The 17,337-nt window shown below is 53.7% G+C and overlaps 7 protein-coding genes across 7 annotated transcripts; 2 read left to right on the top strand and 5 right to left on the bottom strand.

Annotated features, from left to right (window-relative positions):
* Positions 1 to 656: 656 nt before the first annotated feature.
* On the top strand, positions 657 to 1,317 carry BU26DRAFT_387800 (glycoside hydrolase family 114 protein; the record flags this gene model as incomplete). The annotated part of the gene is made up of 2 exons (XM_033822668.1): positions 657 to 1,013; positions 1,078 to 1,317. Coding segments are annotated over 2 exons (597 nt in total), but the record flags the coding sequence as incomplete, so codon positions are not given.
* Positions 1,318 to 2,439: 1,122 nt separating this feature from the next.
* On the top strand, positions 2,440 to 3,071 carry BU26DRAFT_600431 (uncharacterized protein; the record flags this gene model as incomplete). The annotated part of the gene is made up of 1 exon (XM_033835171.1): positions 2,440 to 3,071. Exon 1 carries the CDS (start codon positions 2,538 to 2,540, stop codon positions 3,069 to 3,071), a length of 534 nt encoding a protein of 177 aa, XP_033689808.1. The 5' UTR covers positions 2,440 to 2,537.
* A 506-nt stretch (positions 3,072 to 3,577) lies between these two features.
* Positions 3,578 to 5,973, bottom strand: BU26DRAFT_537435 (peptidase S41 family protein-like protein; the record flags this gene model as incomplete). The annotated part of the gene is made up of 4 exons (XM_033831412.1): positions 3,578 to 4,708; positions 4,739 to 5,104; positions 5,155 to 5,538; positions 5,590 to 5,973. The coding sequence occupies 4 exons, from the start codon at positions 5,971 to 5,973 to the stop codon at positions 3,578 to 3,580; spliced, it is 2,265 nt and encodes a 754-aa protein (XP_033689807.1).
* A 342-nt stretch (positions 5,974 to 6,315) lies between these two features.
* Positions 6,316 to 6,964, bottom strand: BU26DRAFT_500489 (uncharacterized protein; the record flags this gene model as incomplete). The annotated part of the gene is made up of 3 exons (XM_033826503.1): positions 6,316 to 6,418; positions 6,511 to 6,751; positions 6,829 to 6,964. The coding sequence occupies 3 exons, from the start codon at positions 6,962 to 6,964 to the stop codon at positions 6,316 to 6,318; spliced, it is 480 nt and encodes a 159-aa protein (XP_033689806.1).
* Positions 6,965 to 7,956: 992 nt separating this feature from the next.
* Positions 7,957 to 11,350, bottom strand: BU26DRAFT_514644 (Vps54-domain-containing protein). The gene is given in 13 exon segments (XM_033827884.1): positions 7,957 to 7,974; positions 7,991 to 8,028; positions 8,062 to 8,222; positions 8,253 to 8,364; positions 8,398 to 8,427; positions 8,458 to 8,543; positions 8,577 to 9,051; positions 9,097 to 9,152; positions 9,183 to 9,351; positions 9,424 to 10,051; positions 10,085 to 10,788; positions 10,825 to 10,895; positions 11,236 to 11,350. 11 exon segments carry the CDS (start codon positions 11,270 to 11,272, stop codon positions 8,215 to 8,217), a joined length of 2,376 nt encoding a protein of 791 aa, XP_033689805.1. The 5' UTR covers positions 11,273 to 11,350; the 3' UTR covers positions 7,957 to 7,974; positions 7,991 to 8,028; positions 8,062 to 8,214.
* A 3,024-nt stretch (positions 11,351 to 14,374) lies between these two features.
* Positions 14,375 to 15,622, bottom strand: BU26DRAFT_447809 (fumarylacetoacetate hydrolase family protein-like protein). Its single transcript, XM_033824664.1, has 3 exons — positions 15,248 to 15,622; positions 14,683 to 15,189; positions 14,375 to 14,622 (listed from the first exon to the last, which is right to left on the bottom strand). Exons 1-3 carry the CDS (start codon positions 15,519 to 15,521, stop codon positions 14,516 to 14,518), a joined length of 888 nt encoding a protein of 295 aa, XP_033689804.1. The 5' UTR covers positions 15,522 to 15,622; the 3' UTR covers positions 14,375 to 14,515.
* Positions 15,623 to 15,964: 342 nt separating this feature from the next.
* BU26DRAFT_600426 (RmlC-like cupin) lies at positions 15,965 to 17,296 on the bottom strand. Its single transcript, XM_033835170.1, has 3 exons — positions 16,873 to 17,296; positions 16,384 to 16,818; positions 15,965 to 16,333 (listed from the first exon to the last, which is right to left on the bottom strand). The coding sequence occupies exons 1-3, from the start codon at positions 17,117 to 17,119 to the stop codon at positions 16,032 to 16,034; spliced, it is 984 nt and encodes a 327-aa protein (XP_033689803.1). The 5' UTR covers positions 17,120 to 17,296; the 3' UTR covers positions 15,965 to 16,031.
* Positions 17,297 to 17,337: the final 41 nt, after the last annotated feature.

Here is a 17,337-nt window from a genome sequence, read left to right as displayed (position 1 = left end):
TACGGAAATCCTCCTCCTCCCTCCAATTCTACGCACACGCCGGGGTGTGGTCAGCCTCCTCCTCCTTCCCGATGATGACCTACCTCTGCTGAATTCCTTCCAACTCCCCGCAATTACGGCGACTTGCTCTGATTCGTATACGACGGACTCTCTCCTGCAGCTGCCGCTGGGCTCTCCGTAGCCTACCAGCTTTTTGGTCTCCGCTGACGCGCGCCATTCTACTATCGGGGGTTATCCCGTCGTCGTCGTCGTATTTCTAGACAAGTGCCGGCAGGAGAGGAGGATGGGGGTTTATATAGAGCGGAGGGATCGCCGTAGAGGAAATTCGCATCGCACGGCTCTAGAAGTTTTGCTTTCTTTCTGACGCTCTTTAACTACTACTTACTGTCCTTCATTCTTCGTTCCTTCATCCTTCTGGGAAGAGAAAAAACCCTGGTGGATTACTACTTTTTGTGCGAATTTGTGTTTTCGATTCTTAGCTTTTAAGAGCTCTGGGATTCTTTTCGTTCGTTCCTTGGACAGACTTGCCTTGTGCCGGACGCTACGCTATGTATCTCTCCGCCCTCGCACTCGCCAGCACCGCCGGCCTCGCAGCCGCCCGTCCGCACGCCTCGCGCCTCGCCTCCCGCGCTGTGCCTTCATTCCCGGCGGGCGCCTCCTGGGACATCGTGCTCGCGAAGGGCGACGCCCTCAGCGACATGCACACGCTAGCCGCGCAGGACTTCGGCGTCATCGACCTCGACCTGTTCGACAACGACGCTAGTACCATCGCAGACGTGAAAGCGCAGAACAAGCAGGTCATCTGCTACTTCAGCGCCGGGTCGCAGGAGGGGTGGCGCAGCGACGCGGGGTCGTTCAAGGACGGCGATGTCGGGCAGGCGATGGACGGCTGGCCGGATGAGAAGTGGGTCAATGTGAAGAGCGAGAATGTGCGGAGCATCATGAAGAGTCGGATCCAGGAGGCGGCGAAGAAGGGGTGTACGGCCGTGGATCCGGATAACGTGGATGGCTTTGTGCGTGCAATCTCCCCCTTCCTGTTTCTTCTTCCTGAGCTGGGCGTGCTAACGCGTGGGAAAGAGTGACAACCAGGACGGCTTCGGCTACGACAAGGCCGCTTACGTCGACTACGTCAACTTCATGGCGAAGGAAGCCGCGTCTAACAATCTCGCCATCGGGCTCAAGAACGCTATCGACCTCATCCCCGACGTGCTCGCCGTGGTCCAGTTCGCCGTCAACGAGCAGTGCCACGAGTACGGCGAGTGCGACCAGTACAAGCCGTTCACGGATGCGAACAAGGCTGTCTTCAACATCGAATATGGCGGGAACAACTGCGAGCAGCCGGCTGGCGTGAAGCTGTCGACGCTGATCAAGCCCGAGGATCAGAGCTTGACGACGCTGGGGGGCGCGTGCAAGGGGAGTGGGGAGGCGGAGGGGACAGCGCCTGCGCAGCCTGCTGCTGCTTCTTCTTCTTCTGCAAAGCCTGAGGCTTCTGTGCCCGTGAGCTCTGCGAGCCCGACGAAGACGCCGGCTCCGACGCCTACGAAGGAAGCCGCGACGCCTACGCCGACGGGGGCGAATGAGGAGGAAGAGGGTGATGACCAGGACGAGAACGATGACGGCGAAGACGACGAGGACGAGGCTCAGGAGCCGAAATGGGGCCACCACTGGGCTCACCACTGGGGTTGGGGCCACTGGAACCGTCGCTGAGATGTTATCTTCTTCCATCAACGTTGACCGGTTGACCGAGCACTGAGTGCTCCTTGCACAAACCGGCTTTGCAAAAAAAGGGTGCTTAGGTAGGGCCAGCGGCCTTATTCACCTGTACATTACGTTCGCTTCCTGTATATATTTCAACCAATTGATTGCTGGCACTCACTGTATCGCTCTCTCGACACTTGGCTTGTGTGATTGAGAACCGTGGATCGAATGGAAATCCTCCCGCATGTGTAAGATCTGGAAATGCGAGGGTATGACCCAATGCTGGCGCTCACCGGCATACTTGACGATTGTCTTGTTGACAATGAATGCGGCTTTAAATCCCTCCAGGAAGGCGTATCCCAAGTCGATTCATGAGACACTGGATAGCGAGGCCGTCGCACGTCGTGGGTTGCAGACGTGTCCTTGGGCGGGGAAGCGGTTTCGATCTGGAAAGTTCTGATACTGCCGTCTAATAAATGACTTTACTCCGCATATCATTGATATCGACTCTTGCGTTGTGGTGTTTCGATCTCGGCACGCGGTGCGCTCAACCACCGAGCGGTCCTCGGGCTCTCAGGCGACCGGCGAAGAAAACACGCCGATTGGCCAGTCTTCCCAGCCGTCTCATGATAATCCAACGACCGATCTGATCCCCGCAATCCGCGCGAAGGATGCAGTGTCTGGGCTAAGTAATATAGAATGAAATAGCTGGCCTCCTCAGGCCTCAGACCCATACATACATCTTCTCTCTCCGCAACCCCATACTCTAGCATCTAATCGCCGCAGCCCTAGAAACCCGCCCAAACCACACCATCCATCCGCTCAAGCCGTCCTCCACAATGCCATCCTCCCAAGCCCTCATCCCATACCGCCCCTCCAGCGCCCTCCTAGCCACCCAATCCCCAACTTCATCAGGCAGCCTCATCCCCACGCGCCTCTTCACCGCGCAAACCGGCACCGCCCTCGCAACCGAGCTCCTCTACCGCCTCCTCATCGAGCTCATAAACCGCCTTCTCTCCTCCCTCCAGCGCCTCGCATCCTCGCGCCTCGACGCCTTCTCCTCCTTCCTCGAGCGCAACAGCGCTGAGCGGCGCGCAGCCGCCGCCGCCGCATCCGCCGGTAGTACGGATAAAGCGAACGGATTGAACATAACGCAGGAAGTGGGCAAGGCGGCGCTGAAAAGGGGCTTTGTGGGCCCGGAGACGGTGGTGTGTCCGATGACGGGCGAGGCGCTGGGTAAGGGTGGCGGTGGCGCGCGGGCGTGGGGAGGGCCTGTCGGGCCGCCGCGGTGGGTGAGGGGCGTGCTGGAGGGGATTGAGGAGGGGAGGGTGGGGGAGCAGGATATTTGGGCGGGGAATCCGTTTAGGAATTGAGGAGCATTAGAGGTTGAAGATTGGACAAAGAATGGAATTGAATGTTTGTTCTGGGAGGTGGAGGGTTTAGATATTCTACGAGGTATGTTTGACTGCGCTAGTTGTGGTAGGCGACCGCCCGAGAAGACAACGCGTGGAGGAGAGGAGGAGAGCATATTTGCGCGGGAGCCTGTGCGCAGGTTGTCTGCTCGTCGCGTCACACTGCTGCAACGGGAGGTTGAAGGGTCATGCATGCTCCACGCTGCAAATCAGAATTTGGCGTATAAGGCAGGACGAAGGGATGGAGGGACACTGTTGGTCGGAGATGGTGCATGCGACCATTTGAATAGCCACAGTATGGCGCGTAGGAACTGGTGACCACCAGAGCTAGCGAAGACGCACAGATGAGGCGAAGAGACATAATGTCTTAATAAATGTCATCTTTAAGACATGATATACACAACCCATACATGTACAAGTCGATTTTAACCACACCTTTCCCATGGTCACGCACACCACGTAACCCCTCACGGCCACATAATCCCGTTCATATCCAGATTCGCGCCCCTCAAATCCGTATATACATCCAACGGATAATCCTGCGCACTCAAATCCCTCCTCCACTGATGCATCCTCCTGCTCAACACCCTCTCCTCAACGCTCATCTCCCGCTTCACCCTCCTCTTCCCATATCCACCCAGATCGCCCGCAACACAATGGCTCTCCCCACCCCACGCCGAATCCGCAACCGCCTTCCAGATCGCCGTCACATCGACCGTCATCTCCTTCGTGTACAGGATCCTGCAGTCGGCCGGCTCGTACACGAACTGCAGCGGCGTTTGGCTCTCGTCGCCATCGCGGATGCCGTCGCGGAAGTTGACGTTGATGGCGGTGTTGGCGGCCATACGGTCGAAGACGACGCTGTCCCAGTATTGGCCAAGCTCGGTAGTGTTGAGCTGGGCGGCTTCTTCGGTGGAGGAGGTCAGGTTGGTAATGGTGAATTGCGCGAGCGCTTGAATGTAGTCCCAGGGGAAGTTGTTGGTGCCCTTTACGCCGCCGATGGCTTGGGTGATACCCTCCTTGGAGCGGCCGCCGAGAGAGATATACTTCACACCTGCGCGCTGGCGCATGAGCTCGGAGAAGATGGTGCAGGTGGATGCGCAGTAGCCGTCTGTTACGACGACGATGTCCTCGGCTGCGAAGGGCTGCGTGTAGTTTGTGAGGTTTCCGTAGCCGTGGATGTAGATACCTCCTGAGTTCCAAGGAGTCAGGACATCAGACAAGTTCCATCTGAACAGATTAGTGAAGTTATCGCCCTTTTGCTCTTGTGGGCCGAATTTGGCGGGCCAGTTGGGGAAATTCTCGCCGTTGACGTCGGTGTCGGTTTGGTAGTTGAACACGGAGGAAACGACATCATATTCGAGCTCATACAGCGTCTCATTTATGGAAGGGTCCTCGAAGTAGACGCGCGGGAGTTTCTCGGATGTGGCAGAGAAGTATTGGCCTATAAGATCGGTGCTTTCGAAGGCGCGGAAGCGGTCCGCAGCTGCGTGGCCGATGCCCTGAGGGAAGAGCTGCTTATAGAGATCGTACCCCTGGAGGATAGTGCCTCCTCCATTAGCTGACACGTCAATAACGAGCTTCTTCTTCCCGGCGGCCTTGGCCGCAGCAAGGAACTTCTCGCCGACTTGCTGGAAGGGGATCTCGGCGGATTCGAGTGAGACGAAAGACGGAACGGAAAGGACGGCAATGTCTGAGTAGTCGTCTTCGAGATAATAGCCGCCGATCAAGTTATGCTCTTCGCGGTAGACTGGTGGAGGGTAGCCTGGGGCTGGAATGGAAGTCGCGGACGGGGTGGCAGAGGGGGTCGGCGTGGAGGAATTAGAGGGAGTTTCTGCTGTGGTCTCCGTTGGCTGCGGGCCAGTAAACCATTTCTGGTATAAAGACTCTCCGTCCGTAATGCCGTCGAAGGGAATCAGAACGGTAGCGTAATTGTTGTAAGTAACGGAGGTACCGTTTTCGAATTCGAGTTCAGTCGTCGGGCCTGGATATTGCTAGCAAAATTTAGTCATTTCGTCGAAGTTCAAGAATTGGATATACATACCCATCGGCCTCGTCCACTTCCAGCAAAGGTTCCAACGCCAGATCCAGTAGGACCCAAGGACACAACAGCAAGCTCATAGAACACATTGTTGTACAGAGCATCGCGATCCTGCAGGGAACCTTTCTGGGCGAAATCCTCCAGGAACTCCAAGGCGTCCACGCCATTGATCTTGGCGATGGCCGAAGGAGCGAAGGACGAATTGCCGAAGGATTCAGCCAAAACATCGGCATACACAAAAGGCTTGGGCAATTCCTTGCCATCTTCCGAGACGGAGACGAGGGGTACTGGCCGCGCCCAATTGAAGACCGTCCCAACCGAATCAGGTATGAAGACAAAGTGGCCGTCGTGGGTGCTTTGGAGCAGGGTGTAAAGCTCGAAACCGAACTGTATGCATTAGCATGGCATATGTTGCGTCCGAGCTGCAGTTCCACATACGGCAAATTCGTTGTCAAATTCATCACCCTCCGCCTTGGCCCTGATGTCCTCCAGCCCACCCCAGATATCAACCGGAGGCTGGACTTTCTCCGCGTACTCTTCCGGCGGGTCTTTCAACCACACGGTGTTCGACTGCCAGCGAAAGTAGGGCGCAACGCCATCCAACAGAGCCAAAGCCGCACTCTTGTTGAACGGCACGCTGGTAATACAATCGTACGCGAGCTTTGCGGGAACAGTGGGCGTGGCAGCGCTAGTCTGTGTTGCCACAGACGCGCTCACTTGCGCACAAGGGCTCGACGCGTTCTGTCTGGCCTGAAGCTGGAGCGGCGAACCGAGCGCAATTGAGGCCAAAGAGGCGGCCGCTAGGGAACGGAAAAGGACCATGATGGCTCAACGGATTGAAGAGGAGACCAGCGGTGCCTGCGGAGAGGCGCGGCGCATGGCCGCCATTAAATAGGAAGCAGCTCCTCTGCGCGCGACACGGCATACCAGCTACAGGTACCGTCAACCTGGATCTCGCGAGTCGTTCGAAATTATCGGCCGTCATCATAGGCTTCCTGTTGTTCATCAATGCGGGCGGAGCTACCCTTGTCGAAAACACGCGTGGAGCGAATCAGCGGCCGACGCTTGATAGGGCGATATTAATGTGCCTTGCACGGCACCTGCCTGATCAGGAAGTTGCGGAGACCCTTGGTAGGTGATCCCAGCCTAGACGGGAGGACGGTATCAGGCACATCCTTCGTGCCATGGGCGTGGACGGCGCTGCGAAACCTCGGCGGCGGTGACGAGGTGATGTAACTGCATAGAGTTGGAGCGAGCTGCAGGAACACTGGCACAGAGTCAGCAAAACAAACCCAAACGTCCTTGGCGCTCATCTCAGGATTGATCAAGCCCAGAAATGGGGATATTAAGCTCACTTACGTTTCCTCTTCATGGTTGAGAGGAAGTCTGAAGCTGCTGGAGGGACAACATATGTAGGGAGGGAATATTCTACCTCCACTGGTACTGTACCGTGGTACCGCTTCGCAGCGCTTGCGTGAGACCTGCGGCCAATAATCAGCCGGCAATGGGTTATCCTGACGCCTCTCGACTAGAGGGACTAGAGGGCATGGAGGCCCCGGAACCACAATGTGACAAGTGGGGTCTCCACCCTTACCGGTCACTATCTCCATTTAATAGCTATGCAGGCCTCTAAGTAAGTACCTACTTTCGCCCCAAGACCACTTCTGTACCGCTTACCCTGATAATCCGCAGACTCTCCTTTTCTATGACTTTCGCTCCGTACCCTCTCATCGACTACCCTAGCCTCGCCGCACGTGCAATCCAAGACGACGCGTTCGATCCTAGCTTTCCCTCTGTCAAAGCGCTGCTCCATCGACCTATATTTAAGAATGTAGACTACCTACCATTGCAATAGAAGGGAGAGATGCTTGACCGCTCCGTCTTCCACATCACTCATAGCCAATTTTACTCCTTGTGGCATTAAACGTGGCTCGTCAGTGGTTCCCGCAGGGATCCGCGCTCTCACGCGATACGTATAGGCGTTGGAGCTAACCTGGGTAGTAAGTAGAAACCCACGGCCTTGGATACATTCTACATGAAAGCGCCCTTAACTCCCTTCTTTCCCCCCCCTCCCTCCTAAATTTTTTTCTTGCCACAGATCTACCCGTCTTACCTCTCCCCTCCTTATATAATGCTTAGTTCTAAGAACCGCAGAGATTTCTGACGTTTATTCTTCTACTTAATAGGGTGTGCTCTCTAGTGCAGTGCGCAATTACATCCTATCTCATACGACAAGCGTCTACGAGCGTAGCTACCAGCCCACGAGGACCTCCCAAGTCTGGCCTTTAGGGCCAAGGCTAGATGCAACGACAAGCTCTTTCAAACGCTCCGTAACATGTCTCTGACGAGAGACGCAGGCGCTTCAATAGTGGTAAGCGTGGAGGACAAGCAAAAGTAGAGATTTTGATGCACTTCGGTGATATGGATATGTCAGTCTTGGTGCCGCTATTAACATGCAGACCGTCTCACAAGTACCATAAGCAGTGCGCAATGATATCCACGAATTGTTCGCCGTTTCTCAATGCTTATCCTCGGGCAAGCGCAGCCAGGCGCTCGTTTCCGGGGAGGATCAGGCTTCGGTTGAATCTACCGGTGCGGAGTGTGCCCGAAAACGGGAACATATCCAATTCGAACATATCTGAGCACAGCGGTTGCCGAGCAAAGATCTATGGAATTGAGCCGGCGAGAACACCTACGGAGTGAAGGAACTCTACCACATTCAGGCTCGAACGCTATAAGCAAGTGGTCTATAAGATATCATACAATGCCGTCGGTATACTGCTTCAGCCTAGCCCAGTACCTTTCGTCTCTCCCGCCGTGCTTTCGGACCCAGAAGTTTCGTTGGCTGCAGCCGCAACTCATGCGGGCGTGCCCTCGCCAGATGGCGCGCTCGTGCTTGCATTTGGCTAGGATGCGACCTGCTTTGCCTTGACAATATTGATCATGTGCGCGCCGAGCTCTTCTGCGCCGTCAATCTTGCCGAGCTTTGCTTCGAACAGCTCCGCGTATCGCAGAAGCCTGCACATTGGTTAGCCAGCAACGACATGTTGTCGAGGAAGATACTCACCTCGCTTGCCCGGCCTCGGTCCGTATCGCCGCACCTTCGAATGCCTTGCTCCATTGCTCCTTGTACCTCACAAAGACCCGTCCGACGATCATCCTCACGCTCAACGCCGGCAGATACTTGCTCAGCACTCGTTGTAGCGTGAGCGTCTCTTTCGTGAGCGTCTCCATGTGCGAACTGACGTTCCCCTGCACCTCGCCTTCATCGTCCCACTTAATCTTCTCCATCGCTCTGATGCAAACGGTCGCGCGAAAACTCATTATGTCGACGAGTTTGTCGTGGATAGAAGACTGATGGTCTTGGAACAAGCGCTTCAGCCGGTCGTATTCTGCCATGCCGGAGCCTGTGATGGACGGCCGACGACGGACACACTCGCGCAGGTAGGGTATTAGAGCAATAAAGAAGGACAGCGACTGCGACGCAAGAGCAAGGTGCTTGGTATTGATATTGGTTAGCCCAGCTGTTAGTTTAGCACCCGTACCGAGAATAAGCTGTTGTGTGCGAGAGTTGTACAGTTTAAGATAGTCAAGCAGGGCCGCTGAGATGTCGTTGGCCATGCTGGGAACCGATGCCAGGAGGATTGTGTATTGCTCTATGTCGCGAAGCGCAAATGCTGCCGAATCGACGAGTATAAACTTCTCCCCCTTGATGACCGCTAGTGTCCGGTCTTTCTTATCTTGCTTAGCAGCACTCGTAGGCTCCGCAGGGTTGTCGTTTGTCTGTAAATTCCGTTCGCCTACTTCCAGGCCTGCGCTCCATGCTGGGGGATCAGTGGTCATGGACTGGACAATGTGCGCCAGGATCACTGCGTCCTCGGGCTTGAAATTGATGCGGTCCTACTTCTCAGACTCCATCCTTTGCGCCAGCTTTTGCTTTTTTACTTCGTGCAGAAGCGGGACAAAGTCGTGAATTTGGTTGTCCACGACACCTTTCAGCGCTGCCCTAGAGTGTCTAGAGACTGCCTCACATTTATTGACAAACAGGCGATTCAGCGTAAAGTAGCTTAGGAAATCGGTCAATCCAAGGCGAACCGTTTGCTCAGTTCTGACTCGCAGCACCTTTGTCGTCTCCGATTGTGCCTTGTCCACTGCCTGTCCGAGGAGGCTCGACATGTTAAGAGCTTGAGTCATCTCTTCCTGCAAATTACATTCTATAGAAAGGCTGGGCGAATGGACCGCCGGATTGTCCATGCTTCCTGGGCTTTAGACGGGCGTGAGTACGATGCTTGGAGTCTTCTTCATGCTGCTTGTGATATTAAGGAGAACCTTTACCTGTACACCAAGCCTCCGTAATGCTTCGCCTATCCCGCAGTAGACCTTAACGAAGAACGCTTCTGCGTCCTCGGGACTAAGAGCACGCAAGTTGCGAGACAGAATGCTCGACTTTTCCTGCTGGGTTGGACGTCGACCGCTTGCCAGCGTGGACGCAGACGCGACAGACTCATTGTCGTTGTTAGTAGAGCTCGGCAGGTGCTGGCGGATAAGAGACTTCATCTCTCGGATGACGGCTTCGCGAAACGTGGTGCTTGCCGTAGCTAGATACTGCGACTGGCCAAGTCCCTGCAGGACAGGGGTGAGATCTTCGCGCAGCTTTTCTGCACTCATCATATACGCGGGTGTCGATAAGGAGGCATCCGTCGCGCCGCGTGCGCGTTTTGTGGCATTCATCCAGCGCGCCAGAGTGTCTCTCGGCGGTACGCCGGACACATGTCGGCGCAGGTCGCACAAAAGGACGTCTAGTAATCGGGCTTCATAAACTTTCCCGATCCGCAGGCGAAGCTGGTTGATGTCTCGCGATAGTCCTTCAAGAGTGTGCAGTCGGCGTAGATCGATAAGCCTGATGAATGGGTTCGGTAGAAGCTAATGCAACTCGCCGCCAATTCTCGGATCCAGCGTTCCGGACGTAAGCTGTTCGACGTACGAGATGTGGTATATGGCCGTCTCTAGCTGCCTAGAGTCTACGAGTTTCTCGCAATGACTGGCGCCGCTAAGGACACATTGAAGCTGTTTGGTAGCCTCGCCCAGCTTTCTCAGATTGTCCCGTCTTCGCTTCATGCTGATCATCTCAAAACCGCGCCCTGCCATCTCTTTATCCAAATGTGCGAGGTCCTCCCTCAGCTTCTGGACCTTTGCGACTGAGTCGGCCGCTTCGGCATGGAGTTCACGAAGAGAGCTAAGCACGGCGAAAAAAGAGGGTAACGCTTGCGAAATCAAAGATATCAAATAAATCTCTACAGTGTCCATGTACCATGATAGCTTCTCTTGCAATATGGCATTGGTAGTAAGCGCCTTCCTAACAGGCTGCGGGTTACTATTTGCAGCAGTGCCATTCGCGCCCTTGCTACAGTCTGCCGTGGTGGACAGTGGCCGCCTTACAACCTCCGCATGCTCACTGACAACATCGAAAGTGCGCGGATTCTCGAGGCGAAAGTATTCATCGAAATACACAGAGGGAATTGTAGACAGCGGTGTAGGCGCAAGCTGGCGGCGCTTCGAAACGCTCGTCTTCCGCCTTCTACACGGTGCAAGTTCGTTCTGACGAAACACTTGTGCACCGCCGTATTCGGACTCGAGCTTCGCGCGTTGGAGAGCGTCAAACAGGCTTCCGACCTGACTAAGGTAGCCTTTGAAGGCCGAGGGTTCGACATGGGGGATAGTGGTGAGAGCGACGGGGGGTATGTCTCGGGAGGTTGGGGGTTTCTGCGTGGTAGAATGGATCGCGGTGTGAGGGAGAAGCTCGGTCCATAATATCGGCGGTTGTAGGAGTGTAGATATCGCTTCCAGAATCGTCAATATAGCTTCATTCATTGTGTCCATGAGCTTGCCCACCATTCTGACCCGACTCTGCTACCGTGCTCCTTCGCCTGTGAGCGGCGCTATCGAGCAACCCGCTAATCGAGCTGCGGCTTGTTACGCTCGCATTCGAAAGCCTTCTCGCTGGCGGTCGAGGACTTCGCGACGACCAGTCGTGGCCGGGAATTGGGTCTTCCGCCCTTGGCGACAGCGAACCCGCTAGCAAACGCGGGTTCCCTGACTTGCCGCCTGAGGGAGTTGACATGATCGCGCAGCGCTGCGTAGGGTTGCGAGCGGAGGTGGCTTGGGAATTGTAAGGTGTACGGGCACAGTCGTGGTTCAGTACTGTAATTAGTCATCTGACGCTCGGGCTCATCTGACGCCCACTTTTCCATCGCCAACACCAAAATTACGATAACTTCAAAAAGCTCTACAACCACCAATATGGACCCGATTGACGCAGCTCTTGAAGCGTTGAAGTCGCTCGATATAGGCGAAAAGCCTAATTATTCTCAAATTGCGAAAAAGTACGGCGTTGATCGCAACAAGCTGTCGAGGCGATTTCGCGGGGTGCAGGGCAGCCGTGCAGCCCAATACGAAAATCAGCAACTTCTCAACAACGTGCAAGAATTAGAGCTTGTAAAATATATTGACAAGCTCTGCGGCCGTGGCCTACCTCCTACGAAGCAGATGATACGAAATTTCGCACAAGAAATATCAGGAAAACAGCCTGGAAGAAGCTGGGTTGATCGATATATCGCACGGCATAACATCGAGCTCATATCGCGATAGACTACTGGTATTGACGCCCAGCGCCACAAAGCCGATTCCGCATACAAATACAGCTTATATTTCAAGCTTCTGGAATCCAAAATTGAGCAGTACGACGTCGAGCCAGCAAATATATACAATATGGACGAGAAGGGCTTCTTAATCGGGGTGCTAAGCAAAATGAAGCGTATATTCTCCCGCAGGCGATATGAAGAAGCAGGGATTAAGCAAATGCTTCAAGACGGCAATAGGGAGTAGATTACGACGATTGCTTGTATTTGCGCCGACGGCAGTACTCTTACGCCTTCCTTAATATACCAAGTGCTCTCTGGCAATATACAGGACAGCTGGTTACAAGATCTTAATCCTACAGAGCACAAGTGCTTCATAACCTCATCGCCTTCAGGATAGACGAATAATACAGTGGGCATAGCATGGCTGCAGCAAGTATTCGATTGGGAGACTAAGAGCAAGGCAGGGCGCTCAAGAAGGCTTCTAATACTTAATAGGCATGGTTCACATATTACAAAGGCCTTTATTGAGTACTGTGATCGAAATAGGATCCTCCTCGCGATATACCCACCTTATTTAACGCATACGCTGCAGCCGCTCGATGTCTGCCTCTTTAAGCCTCTCTCCGCCGTATATACTTAAGAGCTCACCGAATTCATGTATAACTGCTAAGGGCTTAGCTCTATCACCAAGCGCGACTTCTTCCGGCTTTTCTATAGTGCCTGGCATACAGCGTTTCAAGAAAATACAGTACTCAAAGCTTTTAAAGCTACTGGGCTATCACCATTTGATCCAGAGGTGATCCTTAAGAGATTCAAGCATAAGGAGATTGAGAGGCCCTCATCGAGCGAGAGTAGTACGTCAATACTCTCTGCAAGCGATTGGCGGAAGATTAAGCGCTTACTAAGGCAGACGGTAGAGGATATCTACGATAAACGCTCTCAGCAGCTTAGCTATACGATCCACGCCCTCGCTGTACGCGAACAACTACTAGAGCATGAAAATAAGTGCCTACGAGACGCTCTATACAACGAGAAGAAGCGCTGGCAGCGTGGCAAGCCTCTACCCTTGATAGCGCCACCAGAATATCATGGTGGTGCCGTATTCTAGTCCCTATCTAAAGTTCAAGACGCTCGCGATAGGCAGGCTTAAAAGGAAGCCGAAGAACAACAACTACAACACTAAAAGGACCAGGAAAAGCTCGCTAAGGAACAAGCAAAGGCAGACAAAGCTGCTATAATAGAGGAGAGAAAGCGTATGAAGCTTGTGGCTAAGGAGCTTAAGTTACAAGAGCAGCGCTCGAAGGCTGCAGCGCGTGAGGAAGAGCGGATCGCGAAGGCAGCCGAAAAACAACTCAGGGCCGATATACAATTGTCTAAAAAGGGTAAGGCGCGTAGCCTCAAGGCTCCTGCACATCCTGCTTGTGTTATTGAGGAGCCAGAGGTTGATGTTGAGGATCCATCGGTCATTGAAGGGGTGGTGGAGGCATCCGGCCCATCAACGCGCACTCGCAAAGTACGCCTCCCACAGAGGTATCGCACGTAATTTATCGTTGCCAATCAATCAAACAAGCCTTCAAGAATGCTCCTCTAAAAAATCTCGTGATAATTAGATCTATATAGGGCTGTACAGCTTCAAAAGTAGTGGTAGTTGACATGTCAAAAGTGGGCGTCAGATGAGCCCGAGCGCCAGATGACTAATTACAGTAGTTCTTGGCCTGTGCGCGTTCTCCATGTTGAGTCGCAATGTCACTTAATGGAAACCAACAGTACGGGGATAAAATCTGTTTCTCATAGAGTGTGTAACTACTACTTATTTAGACTACTCGCTTACTAGTTACGTTATTAATCTAGTAAAGAGATGAACAATTAGAAGTTAACTGCTCCGCCCAAGCATCACGATCCTTCGGTAGGCTAAGATGGAGGGATTGCGCCGCCACGCCACAGCCTCCGTTATCATCAATCCTTTCCCACCCCGCTCCGTGCGACTTTGAGCTTCCAAAACCGCCTTGGTTCTAGATTTCCATGACGTTTCGCTCGGAATCCGCAGCTTGGCGTGCGTCTGTCGATGGCGAGAACATCGGGAAGTCAGAGTGGCATCGTGAGCGCGATATTAAGGTGTGGCGGGCCAGAGTCGTCATTCGTGGTGGAGAGAAAGACTGCCAAAAGCCTACAAAGCAATGAAAGTTTCCATTGTACGGGAGGCAACCTGGGAGTCAGTGCGACGATGCCCAACCGAGGTCGGATCCATGGAGTGGTCTGGTCTAGCCTAAGCCGAGGCGATCACGTGATTCACCAGCTCACCAGGGCTCTGAAACCCTTCCCAATCTGATTCGTCCACAGCCTCTACTAACGAAGGAAACAAAAAGGCTGGGGAAATGATACGAGTGCACTCCATCGCTCTCCCATTTCATGTTCGATACCCCTACACCGTGTATACTAAGCCCACTACACCGCTGCATTGAAACCAATCTACCTTCGAACCACGAATACGAGGAGAGCCGGCTCACTCCGACTATAATACTCGCAAAAATATAAATAAAATGTCAAGACACAAGCAAAGGCGAGGCATTTTTGAAGAAGCCGATTGATTCCAAGCCTTCATTCATGAATATAGTCTAACGGACTTCATGGATGTATATCTCCACCTCTTCACAGATTCGTACGGATAATGCAATCCAACCGTTACGCTGTCCGCTCTTCCACGCGGTACGGGAACTCCATCCTTACGCATATACCACCGTGTTCCTTAGCGTCCCAATCTCAGAGACATTCACCTCGACCACATCATCCGGCTTCAAGAACTGCGGGTTCTTCATCGCATACCCGACACCTACAGAATCGTCAGTTCTCTTTCCCCACTCAAAACGCGAAACAGGCGCAAATAACTCACCGCTCGGCGTTCCCGTCATAATCACAGTCCCCTTCTTCAGCGTTGTCCCCTGACTGCAGTAACTCACAATCGTCGGCACCTTGAAGCACAAATCATCAATCGTCTCGCTCTGCCGCACGTCCCCGTTCACAATCGTCTTCAGCCACAGCTTCGCGGGATCGGGAATCACATCCGTGCTGACGATCTGCGGGCCCAGCGGCGCATACGTGTCGAACCCCTTAGAGAAGTTCCACTGCGGGACGGTGCCCGCGAGCTTGGGGTCGCGCTGCAGCTTGCGCGACGAGACGTCGTTGCCGCACAGGTAGCCGCCTACGTACGAGTAGGCATCGGCTTCGGACACGTCCTTGGCGTCGCGCGAGATGATGAAACAGAGCTCGCCTTCGTAGTCGGCTTGGTTGTCCTGGGCGATTTTGGGGATTACAATGGGCGCGTTGTGGTCGGCTAGGCAGGTGTTGGCTTTGATGAAGGTTGAGGGGAAGGGGGGGAGGGTTCGGCCTCCTTCTTGGACTGCAGCACTCGTTAACATCTTTTTTTCTTCTGTGAGTCTGGGGCAGAGAAGTGTTACTGTGCTTGATGAAGTTCAGCCCAATGCATCTGATGATGGGTACTTCGTCCGTGGTCACGGGACCCAGCAACTTCTTCACCGTGACGGTCTCGTCTGTCACTTTCGTCGCGGGGTCGAAGATATCGTTGTTGGCTACGCTGATAACCTTGGCTTTCAATCCCGTCTCTTCAGTCGTGGTTCCGACGTCGAAATCTGGTGACGGTAGAATGGGCTCGCCCCGCAGTGTTCGTCCATCAGTAGATTCGAAGCGGATGAGGCGTTTCCAAGGAGGCATGTTGAAGATTCGGTATCGAACCGAGTCTGAAGGGCTGCTGCGGAATTTCAATGTCGGAATTCGTAGAAGAAAGACGCGTCAAGCGTATTATGGCGATATCGGCATGAGGATGTGGGGAAGCCCGGGACGGACAGGGGAGCTAGAGTTCGGATAGTAATCCGGCATATGATTGGCCGAGCCGCTTCGGCGACAGAAATATGGCCGACGTGTGTGTACAGAAAGTTCGTACATTACATGCGTTGTTGAGCGAACATTTACCTTAGTTCGCGTAGTAGTGTGCACCCTCATAGCAGCTCGGCCGGAAGGGGCTACTTGGCATGTGCAATGCGTCGGAAGACGGTATGTCACTCGGCTTGTAAAGATGGCACCAAGGCCGAAACCGTGCCAAAAATTGCGGCCTTTTTGTTAGTATTCTCTTAAACGGACACGATTAAGGAAAGATGCTGGTCTAGGCGCATTCTGAGTTCTAGTCCCACCAGGAGCGGCTTGCATTCCACCTGCGAAGATACTCTAAGTAACGAGGGTCTCCGTATCCATACCCTCCAAACGATAAAACCCAAGAGCTTCAATCATAGGCTTGTCATCGAATCGATACAAATACACCGTCTCATCCGGACTAGCGAAATGCTGATACCGATACCACGAGGGAATGCAAAACGTGTCGCCCTGTTTCCACTCGAATTTCTGTTCCCCAATCTGGGAATGTCCAGTTCCGGCAATGACATGGTAGACGCAAGATGTCGTCTCGCGGCGAGGCTGAGATGACTTCCCTGCATTGATGCGTTCCGCCGAAGGACCGAGCGTTTTGCTCACTGTGATCAGTTAGTAGAGGCGCTTGGTACTTTACAAGTGGTGTACTCACCGTAGCTCCCATCCGCTTTCCGATACTCCTTCGCTGCCCAGTCGCCCTCTTCCTCATCCAACTGCTTCTTCATTCTTTGCCACGGGAACACAATCGGGCTCTGACTGGTATCCACATCTTCCGCAGGATACCGCGGCTGATCAAAGTGCTCGACGAAGTGCACCGGGAAGTGCACGAATGAAGGCAAGTCTAACCCATCCAGCCATATCATAGGACCAGATCCATCCTTGCCATGATCGTGCCAGTTCCAGGTGGGCGTGAGTATGACGTCGCCGCGGTTCATCTGGATGCGCTTGCCATGAACAGCAGTGAAGCCACCATTTCCTTCGATTACGAAGCGCATAGCAAATGCGGTATGGCGATGAGCAGGAGCAGTCTCATTAGGCATAACAAGCTGAAGACCGGCGTACAGTGTGTCGGTTGTGTATGGTCCTTCTATTCGATCTTCAGTGGCCGGTTTCCTGCACTTCGACTATTCGGGGAACGTACCTCTCTCAGGGTTAGTCAACATCAAAACTCGCCTTTCTGCATCCTTCTCTTTCACAAGTTCTCCTGCTCTTACAAGATATGGTCGTACTTGGTGATATCGCCAGATATGCGGAATGCATCGGGGATTCGGTTTTGGAGGATTGTACTTCACCATCTGAGGCCATAGGGGTACAGCGTTGTACTTCGAAGCCCCTTTGATAACATCCTCGACCGTCTCGATCGTTCCGTTCACACCGTTGGCAGCCATACTGTTGGCGCTAGCCGATGTAGTTGCAGCAGAATGGGAATGAGCTCTCGTTGAGCGTCGGCACTTATTCGAATTATTGTCGCCTTTGCAGCGGAATTAGCCCCGTTGCTTAGGAATTAGAGGAAGCGAATACAGAGAGCTGTCTTATGACGCTCTCGGTACGGTGATGGAGAGTTGTCGTGCGGCTAGCTGCCTCGGTTCCCCGCTCCCCAATCGTT

Source organism: Trematosphaeria pertusa (assembly GCF_010094035.1).
Source record: "Trematosphaeria pertusa strain CBS 122368 unplaced genomic scaffold BU26scaffold_2, whole genome shotgun sequence".
Taxonomy (NCBI): Eukaryota; Fungi; Ascomycota; class Dothideomycetes; order Pleosporales; family Trematosphaeriaceae; genus Trematosphaeria; species Trematosphaeria pertusa.
This window is presented reverse-complemented; position numbering and strand designations above follow the sequence as displayed.

What these genes read in the sequence shown, in the direction of transcription:
- BU26DRAFT_447809 (XM_033824664.1), bottom strand. Translation starts at nt 15,521, where the DNA reads ATGCCTCCTTGGAAACGCCTCATCCGCTTCGAATCTACTGATGGACGA. An exon ending in GCTGAACTTCATCAAGCACA is followed by an intron (nt 15,190 to 15,247) that starts GTAACACTTCTC and finishes CGAGTGCTGCAG; the next exon opens with TCCAAGAAGGAGGCCGAACC. An exon ending in TATGACGGGAACGCCGAGCG is followed by an intron (nt 14,623 to 14,682) that starts GTGAGTTATTTG and finishes ACGATTCTGTAG; the next exon opens with GTGTCGGGTATGCGATGAAG.
- BU26DRAFT_600426 (XM_033835170.1), bottom strand. Translation starts at nt 17,119, where the DNA reads ATGGCTGCCAACGGTGTGAACGGAACGATCGAGACGGTCGAGGATGTT. An exon ending in GTTGACTAACCCTGAGAGAG is followed by an intron (nt 16,819 to 16,872) that starts GTACGTTCCCCG and finishes AAGATCGAATAG; the next exon opens with AAGGACCATACACAACCGAC. An exon ending in GAAAGCGGATGGGAGCTACG is followed by an intron (nt 16,334 to 16,383) that starts GTGAGTACACCA and finishes AACTGATCACAG; the next exon opens with TGAGCAAAACGCTCGGTCCT.
- BU26DRAFT_514644 (XM_033827884.1), bottom strand. Translation starts at nt 11,272, where the DNA reads ATGTCAACTCCCTCAGGCGGCAAGTCAGGGAACCCGC. An exon ending in GATCCGAGAATTGGCGGCGA is followed by an intron (nt 10,052 to 10,084) that starts GTTGCATTAGCT and finishes CCCATTCATCAG; the next exon opens with GCTTATCGATCTACGCCGAC. An exon ending in CCTGCGCGAGTGTGTCCGTC is followed by an intron (nt 8,544 to 8,576) that starts GTCGGCCGTCCA and finishes CCGGCATGGCAG; the next exon opens with AATACGACCGGCTGAAGCGC.